The sequence below is a fragment of the Plectropomus leopardus genome, chromosome 1, assembly GCF_026936395.1.
Source record: "Plectropomus leopardus strain MGB_pleo_1.0 chromosome 1, ASM2693639v1, whole genome shotgun sequence".
NCBI lineage: Eukaryota > Metazoa > Chordata > Actinopteri > Perciformes > Serranidae > Plectropomus > Plectropomus leopardus.
In genome coordinates, this window is record NC_142176.1 from 36,307,645 (window position 1) to 36,316,708 (window position 9,064).

The following is a 9,064-nucleotide window of genomic DNA, read 5'->3' on the forward strand; positions in this document are numbered from 1 at the left end:
TTTAAAAAGTCAAAAATGACATACTGAGACACAACAACTTACAACAAATCTGTTTTGAAAAGTTAAACTTAAAAATGTATTAATGATTCGTGTAAATGTAATAAACTTGATTTGATGTTAAAATGGCTTTACAATGGATGAAGAGCGAATAATGGCTCACGAAGGACTCGAATCCCAAAGTTTAGGACTTTGGATTTGGTTGGACTTGGCACTCTAGACTTGGGACTTGCAAAAACAATGAACTGGTCTCTGTACAATATTGCCTTGCGTTAGTGAGCTGTACTGGTGCGCATTAGACTGTGGGAGTTTATCTATTAAACAGTGTATATGTAGTGGAATATGCAATACAACTTGTTCATTATGCATCCTACAGCAAGCCACCATAGTTACATAATACTGAGCCTGAGCCAGACAACAGAAAAAATAGACACTTCCTGTCTCTATTTTCAAAATAAAGTTATTGGCATGTGGACGTGCTGGCTTGGGCTTCAAGTGCACAGAGCCAGAGTAGACACATGGGGAGAAGGTGAGAATTATATTATCATGAGTTAAACCTCTAAGGCAGTTTTTTCAAATATCAAGATAATTTTGAAAAGCATTTTTCCTCCATGTCCTCATAAGCGAGTGGCAATGCTTTGTGTATAGTCCACTTCCAGATAGTTTACATAGTATGCCACTGGAAGTATTTCAGCAGCTTAATTGATATTTAATAATTCAACTGTTTTGCTTTGTCTGTAGATTTTTGTCTGTAGAATATATGTTACATGTCATTACAGACTCCTTTCTTTACTATAGTTAAACTTCAACTACTCACTCTACCTGTGCTGCATATGTTGAGTGAATAGTTCAAGATCAATTGAATTTTTTGAATTTATTTTTTTGAAATTAATTGAATATATATATATATATATAGAGAGAGAGAGAGAGAGAGAGAGAAAGAGAGAGAGAGAGAGTTTTTGAAGTGTCAGTGCCTCTCTAGCTCCTGTCTGCAATCACAGATATTTACATACATATATCATAGATATCTATGGCTTACAATCAGTACATTACAAAGTGCCTTTTATTTTGAAAGCTGGTACCGGAAAGTGTTTCTGCTAAAATCGCCTCAGCGGAGTCCCACTCCCTTCAGTCCGCCCCGCTGAACTGCAGTCCAGCTTCTCTCAGTCTGTTTGCAGAAATGAGCGATAAAGGTCTCTCAGACGAGTTAGTGGCGTCAGCTTGTAAAGATGGAGACCCAATTACTAAGGTAAGAAGACTGTTGTCCCTCTTAAACTTGAAGTTGAACTAAACTGAACTTCTACCGGACACTGTCAAAGCTAGCCAACCCAACAGGCCAACGACTCACACATAGGTTTACCAGCCTTGCGACGTGCATCCATTATCGGACAGGGGTATTACTTTACAAATGTGCCTGAGTCACCCGGTGACAAGTGACAGAGTTATGTTAACCACTGCTAATGGCATGTGTTGAAGCCCTGTACACATTTCAGGTAACGTTAGCTAACGTGAATCTGTGGTGGCTTTATTATATGCAGTTGTAAGCTAGCTAACGTTAACTTACAGCCTAACTTCTCCCTGTGGAAAGAAACTCAGTCCAAGCTCGGTGATAAAGCTGAGAGGTGATTTATCAGAGCATGTCAAAAACGAGTCTGTTTATTACGCAACAACTGTCCGTACTCACAAGTAAGGTTGGTGTTGAGGTGCGGCAAAACCAGAAAAACGTAGCATGCTGTGGCGAAAAGCAGGCGGGACTGGCTAATGTGTGCACTGGGCAGTGTTGCAAGAATGAGCTGCTGGAGCTAACCTGTCCGGCCAGCTACAGCATTCACCAGTTAAAGTTGAAAAACCTCTTTTTTTCACCAAACATTTTATGGTCCTCACTGCCATCCATTCATTTTCTCTCCAAATGTACTGCATTTAGCCCATTCTCTCGCCATATAGACAATATTTACATTGCAAATACTCAATAATATAAACTACCAGTATGTATACTTGCTTAGGAACAGGTCAGGCCATGTTTCAAAAATGTAGAGCTTAGGTTCATTGTAGCACTTTCTGTAAATAATTACCGTTCCGTTAAAGGTCCCATATTATGCTCATTTTCAGGTTCATGCGTTTATTTTTGGTTTCTACTAGAATACACTGCTAAACAATCCAACAGTAAATACAAAGGGTGCGTTCGGAAATACTCACTGAGTGCCGGAGCGTACTCTGGCACACACTGGACTCTGTAAATTCGGAGCACTGTTGCAATATACTGTTCGATTTTCCAGAGCATCACACTCTCGGAGTGTCAGAGCGCACACTGGGCACTGTCTGCAGAGACGGAGCAGCAGAGTGACCAACAAAGTTAAAGTGTAATTTACCATACTGTTCGTTATGTTAACTGGTGTGATTCTGCAGATTTTTCAAGTAAACATGCCTTTCAAACCTGCATGTGGGATTTGAGGTTCAGAGGTTATTTAAAATAAATGCAAAATTCAACCATTTTAAATTGTATGCTCTTCTCGTAAGACAAAGTAAAAAGTCCCTCCCCAGTGCTTAATATTTTTTAGTGCCTTACCCATTTTGACCCCCCCCCACAGTATATTTGTGACATCACAAGTTCACAAATATCCTGACGTGTTGTTTAAAGGCACCAATTTTTAATTCAGACTGTGTGCAGTTCTCTGTGGACTGAGTGTTTTGGTACAGTCCCAGTTTTCATATAGCCCCTTTTCCTGCTGTATATTAAATGGTAATCTGACCTTTTTTTAAGTATGGGACCTTTAATCTGGAAACACATTCTTGAAAGTCTTAAGCTCTGGCAGTTACAACAAGATCACAGATTTAAGTTCACATTTGTTAGAATTTGACCTGAGAAATAAAATAAACTTCACAATGCTGGAGAAACGCCCAGAGGAACCTCTGAAACCTCTTCCATCATGATCCACTTTTCTGCTTTGTTTGCTCCGAGGTTTCCACATAATCATGTTTCCATAATAAGACTAAATAATGCACTGCTCCTGTCTCATCCCATCAACCCTTTTTGTGTTCTAATCTCTGTCAGAAGTAATTTATTGATAAGGTGCACTGTTACTGTTTGGAACATATGGATGTAGCTATGTGGAAAAATGGATTGTGCTGCAGCTGTGTTTGGGGAGTTTCTATCGATGTGTCGATGCTTTTCTGCACCGCAAAAATGTGACACTGTTGGAGGAAGAGCACAGGAAAGGGGAACAGTTGCTAACCACAGAGATAACGCTCGACTGTAAAACACACAAAATGGTAGTTTGGTCTGCGTAAACTTTTACAAAAATATCTGGATCAGGTGAAAACCGGGGGCCCATGTCACATTAGTTTTGACACATTATACCAATAAATTACACACAATACTTCTGTACCATATATAGGCATGAAAGATCCCTGCAGAACTCTGAAATTTCCTTAGAATTTACAAGCAGTAATCCTTTGTGAAACACAAAGCTATCCCCATTTGCTTAGTGCTCGCAAATTGCTTTGGTGAAATTGGCCCTGGCGCAGTAAACACTTTAGGACAACAGCAGACCTCAGCACTGTCATGGCATATTTTGCATAGAAGAGCATTTGACTGCATACAAAACAAGGAAGTAAATTGAAGTTATCCAAGCAGGCTTGATCTGTTCAGTGTGACAATATTGACTGATGCATAACTCACACAGATGTGATGATCGTTGATTCATGCGCGCTCGGTTGCACAGAGGTGTCGTTCAGCTGAAATCCTTTTTCACGCCTGAGTGCCAGGATAAGAATTTTCCTCTGCTGGGTTTCAGGCACAGCAAACAGAGATCCTCTATATACCCAGCAAGCAGATATGTTGCGATGGCTTTTCTGAGCTTCAAACAAAAGAATATAATCCATGCTTCATATTTCACATCCGTAACTATCCCTGTACATAACATCTGTAACCTTCCAAGTGTTAATCCATATGCATATTTATTTTTCTTGCACACTTCAAATTTGCAGACAGTAGATACGCATATTTACTCTCTGGGCTGTAACAAAACAGGAAAACTAATGAGTAGGCTACTAGCCTGTAATGTGGTAATAACGTGAGCTTTTGTGATTGTTAGTGTATGATTTTTTTTTTCTTTTGGCTGATGGATGGCCACAATTTTTAGTTGCTGAGGAACTTATTTGTTCTATTAGTAACCAACTATGGTCAACTGACAAATTAACCAAAGATGTTTCCATTTAACACACTGGGATGCAACACATCATATTCACACTTTGAGCTACTATAATTGTTATTTCTTCTCCTGGGAAGACCTTTTTTTTGTACTTTAAGCCCCTTTAATGTAACACGGGCAACGTACTGGAAAATGAGAAAATAAAGAAAACATAACCAATCATCTTGTAATCTTTATTACTAATCAAGAGTTTTTTAGGAAAACCCTCTGACACTGCCTGAAATACTGGATCAAATATCTGCAAGTTCATGAGAGTATGCATTGTTCTGATACCATATAGTTTATGAACAAACTTTAAAGCTTTTTCACACCCACATAAAATAGCAAGTTGTCCTTGGAAATCAACTCTTCTTTGCTGCTGAAGAAGAGTTGATTTCCGGTAAGCAGGTAGCCGTCTGCAAAATGTTAGCATTTTGGCAATATTTATACTGGAAAGTTCAGCAGTAAAAAGGCAACATGCACAGTATAGAAGCCTTTAGTTTTGAGGGGTGGCACCTGAGTTGCTTCCAGTTCCTACTTAACTATGTCTGCACTTTCATTTTTTTTTTTTTAAATGAATTGTTGTTTATTCCGAAGGCTGGCTTTGTAGGTAATTTTTTATGACTTGCAAATTACATAATAAAAGAAAACTTTATGGCATCCTTATGGCAAAATGCCATTTCACATCCATACAGGGTTGGTATTTTATAGCTTTTATTTTTATTTTATTTATTCAGTTATGATTGATACACATTCATTTATTCACACACATTACGGTATTTGATTGGTACTCTGTATTAGTTAATACAGAAGTTTGAGTATCGGTATCAAGAAGGAAAATTGGTCAAAATCACTAATAGATTCATACTTGAGGTGTTATGTGCATATAAACTCTGGGATTGTGTTTCTGTGTTTTAGGATTTCATGATGCAGCAGACTATGCTGCGGGTCAAAGATCCAGTTAAATCCTTGGATTTTTACACCAGAATCCTCGGCATGACGTAAGTATTAGTGTGGGCTTCGGTTAAATGAATCTTTGTTTCCGCTTTCAACAAACCATTGCTAAAAAAAATGACCCAATGAATTTGTGGATGTGTGTGTTGTTGAGAATGTCCCCAAAACATAAACTGAACCTGGTGACTGAAGTGGGTTTTCTCTTTCGGCTGTGAAAAATATTCCAGGCTCCTGCAAAAGTTTGACTTCCCCTCCATGCGATTCTCTCTCTTCTTCTTGGGCTATGAGGACAAAAAGGAGATTCCCACAGATGTGAGTGAAAAGACGGCCTGGACTTTTTCCAGAAGAGCCACCATTGAGCTGACACAGTAAGGGTCTACAATATGTGCCTTTCTTTCTTTCCTCTTTCCTCCTCTCTTCATTTCCTTTCTTCATTTTGTCTCTTACCTCTCGAATTCTCTGCTGTCTTTCAGTAACTGGGGCTCTGAGTCCGATGAGAGCCAGTCTTATCACAATGGGAATTCAGATCCACGTGGCTTTGGTAAGATTGCTTCCCTGTTTTACTAACAAATGAATGAAAATTTAAAAAAGTGTCAATAAAAGTCTACAAGAGCCCAAGCTTAAGACTTTGTTTTCCCATAAGAAAATATTTTTATTCAATGAAGTCACATGAGGAAGTGTTTTAAAAATTAATGTATCATTTATTTCTTCCTAATGCATATTTTTGCTTTTAACTGTCATGCACCACATTTTAAATGACATATTGTACGTTTCATGTCCGATCTTGGGCATGTGCATGTACATGTGCATATGTGTCAGCTCTCGAGTGCAAACTTAGTGTAGCGGTGTGAATTTACAATGAACAGACTCTCTTTTTCTACCTGGCATCTGACAGGTCACATTGGAATTGCGGTTCCGGACGTCTACGCAGCCTGCAAACTGTTTGAAGAGCAGGGAGTCACATTTGTCAAGAAGCCTGATGATGGTAAGGTGTGAAGTGTTTGTAAATATAAAGGTTATAGATGGGTTAAATTGTTAAAACTTGACTGGCTTGACAGCCGTTTTTGTATTTGGTTTTTTTCACCTTCTACCTTTTCTCTCCTCACTTCCTTTTTTTTCTTACGCACTCAAAAGGGAAAACATTTACAATTGAAATGAGGTTTGAATGCATTTAGTCAAGAAAGAAAATACTTGATTCTAATTCTGTGTGTCACATAAAAAGCTGATGCATAGTTTTGCCACTGTTAATTAAACGTTGAAAAACTGGCAGTATCCTCTAAAATATATGACTGTAAAATGTTTTAATACATTTACCGACTTTCATTTCTACAGTACACAGCTTTGCTTTCATTCACTTCAGTCTTAGAATATTCAAACAAGGCATTTGTTGATTGCATGTTTCATTAAAATGTAATCTTATAGATGTTTATAGGTATTTTTACCTCTGCACCTCTCATGTAAGTGACAAAAGATCCACTTCAGGTATTGCCCCATTACTTAACAGAAAGCACCTGGACAGTATGTTTATTTGAAATATATTTCTCCTCTGTAATGTCATTTGATTACTTGCACCATCGTTAAAACACACTCGTGGAAAGTTAAAGTTTAAAAAGTATGTATTTTAACATGTTAATCTATTATCGCCCCTCTCCCTTCTCTTATTTTCTTCTCAGGTAAAATGAAAGGCTTGGCCTTCATTCAGGACCCTGATGGTTACTGGATTGAGATCTTGAGTCCGAACAATATGGTGTCCATTACCTCCTAAAAGCTATGACGACATGCGACCTGCTGCAATGCACACAGAGCTGCTGTGGCTTCACTGAGAGAGCAGAGCGTCGGGGTTTAACGCACAATTTAGCAACCTGCGTCGGAGAGGGAAAACAGAGCGGATCCGATCACTCGGCAGTCAGTGTGCTCTGGCATGGGCTGGACTTCAATTGGACAATTGATGAGAAAATAGATTAGATAACTGAGTTATTACTATGAATAGCAACTATTTTGTGTAGATGTTCCATTTGACTACCATCATTAGTTTGTATGCATCTTCAAATAGTGTTGCTGAAATAAAGCGGTATTACTGTGTAATAAATGTGAAAGCCACCGTTTACACAAAAGGGATTTGTGATTTTTTTGTGGGGAATTTTGAGAGACAAAGCAAAAAGTAGCCTTTTTCCCAAACACTCAAGGCCAAGGCATCACAGTATTGATATTAGTAAGCAGTTCTAAGGTGAGGTCTAATCCAGTCATAAAGAAAAAAATGTCATTTTGACAGGTTTTACCATTTTCAGCATTAATTGAAAGTCAAATCTAAAATGATTAATACAGGCATTAATTTAAAAAAATTTTAAATCAGTAAAATTTACATGATTGCTATATTACACCCACCAGCAAAACTGTAGCTGTTCAATATTGAGTTTACATCATTTTAAAGACCATTTCCAGGTAAAATCAGGTTTGAAAAGGAAAAATTCACACTTGTCAAAGCAACATCTTTTAGCTGTGCTCTCTGTGCAGGTGCTGGTGCCTTTCTTGGGAACAGAGGTTCCTGGGTTCAGATCCCTGTGGTACCTTCCTGATGATACTCTCTTGCATTTCTTAAGAACAGGAATACTAAATTTAACATCAGATCTTGTAACCGCAGCTCTATGCAAAACACAACAACACCAGTTACTAACCATGGTGATGATATGAAGTTTTTTTTTTTTTTTCCCAGTTTTCTTTATTGATTTTTAACATGACATACAATGACATCAGTTGGAAAAAAAATGGCAATGGTTCCAGTACAATTGTATGCCCATTATCCCACAGCCCCCCACCCTCGAACTCAGCCCCATCCAGGTCCAAAACTAAGACTACAGAGATTCAATCCCTGCATATATACACATGCACACACATACCTACACACACTCCCACATACAAAAAAAAAAAAAGAAAAAAAAAAAATTAAGAGAACTACATTAGAACATACTAAACCGTATCTGCATCAGGAAGCAGAGTAATTGTGTCAACCCATGAAAGAAAAGAAAGCCAAGTTTTCTTAAATTTGTCAATGGAGCCTTTTAGTGAAAATCTAAGTTTTTCTAACTTTAGATTAAAAAGTACATCCTTCACCCAATTGTCATAGGATGGGGGGTTGGAAAGCTTCCATTTCAGTAATATAAGTCTACGAGCTATTAGGGTCGTAAAGGCCAAGGCCTGTTTGATGGGACCTGATAAATTTGGATCAGGAGGAATGCCAAAAATAGCTGAGAGCGGATTTGGAAGAATGGTTTGGCTGTATGCTTGGCTAAGTGTATCAAAAATATCTCTCCAAAAACCTCTCAGTTTAGGGCATGCCCAGAACATATGAACATGATTGCCAGGCGACTGTCCACATCTATTACAAGAATCACTGACCGTTGAATAGATTTTAGATAATTTTGAATTTGTATAATGTACTTTGTAGAATATTTTACACTGAATCAAAGCATGGCGGGCACAAATTGAGGACGAATGAATTAACCTCAAGGCTAAATCCCACTGCTGTTCAGACAAAGTTGTCTGTAGCTCATCTTCCCATTTCATTTTAGTAGAGGAAATAGACTTTGGAACTAATTTATAAAGTATTTTATACAAAACAGAAATACATTTACTTTGTTGAGGATCTGTTTCCAGGAGAGTGTCCAGATATGTTTCAGGTGGACGGTTAGGAAAGTGAGGGAATTGCTTCTTTACAAAATCTCTAGCCTGAAGATAACGGAAAAAATTTGAATTGGCCAAATCATATTTAGATGAGAGGTCAGCAAAGGATGAGAAAACATCATTATGATACAAGTCCTTAACCTGCCTAAGTCCCTTGTCATACCAAATTCTAAAAACCACATCACTGACTGAAGGTATAAAGTTACAGTTATTCAATAAAGGTGTCAGCATTGAGGGTCCAA

At 38.0% G+C, this 9,064-nt stretch overlaps 1 protein-coding gene across 1 annotated transcript; it reads left to right on the top strand.

The window, feature by feature from the left end:
• Positions 1 to 1,087: 1,087 nt before the first annotated feature.
• Positions 1,088 to 7,255, top strand: LOC121944363 (lactoylglutathione lyase-like). The gene is made up of 6 exons (XM_042488135.2): positions 1,088 to 1,246; positions 5,106 to 5,188; positions 5,369 to 5,509; positions 5,615 to 5,682; positions 6,037 to 6,126; positions 6,815 to 7,255. Exons 1-6 carry the CDS (start codon positions 1,178 to 1,180, stop codon positions 6,904 to 6,906), a joined length of 543 nt encoding a protein of 180 aa, XP_042344069.1. The 5' UTR covers positions 1,088 to 1,177; the 3' UTR covers positions 6,907 to 7,255.
• Positions 7,256 to 9,064: the final 1,809 nt, after the last annotated feature.

Coding starts and splice junctions, on each gene's coding strand:
- LOC121944363 (XM_042488135.2), top strand. CDS start 1,178: ATGAGCGATAAAGGTCTCTCAGACGAGTTAGTGGCGTCAGCTTGTAAA. Junction 1,247..5,105: donor ATGGAGACCCAATTACTAAG/GTAAGAAGACTG, acceptor TCTGTGTTTTAG/GATTTCATGATGCAGCAGAC. Junction 5,189..5,368: donor ACCAGAATCCTCGGCATGAC/GTAAGTATTAGT, acceptor AAAATATTCCAG/GCTCCTGCAAAAGTTTGACT.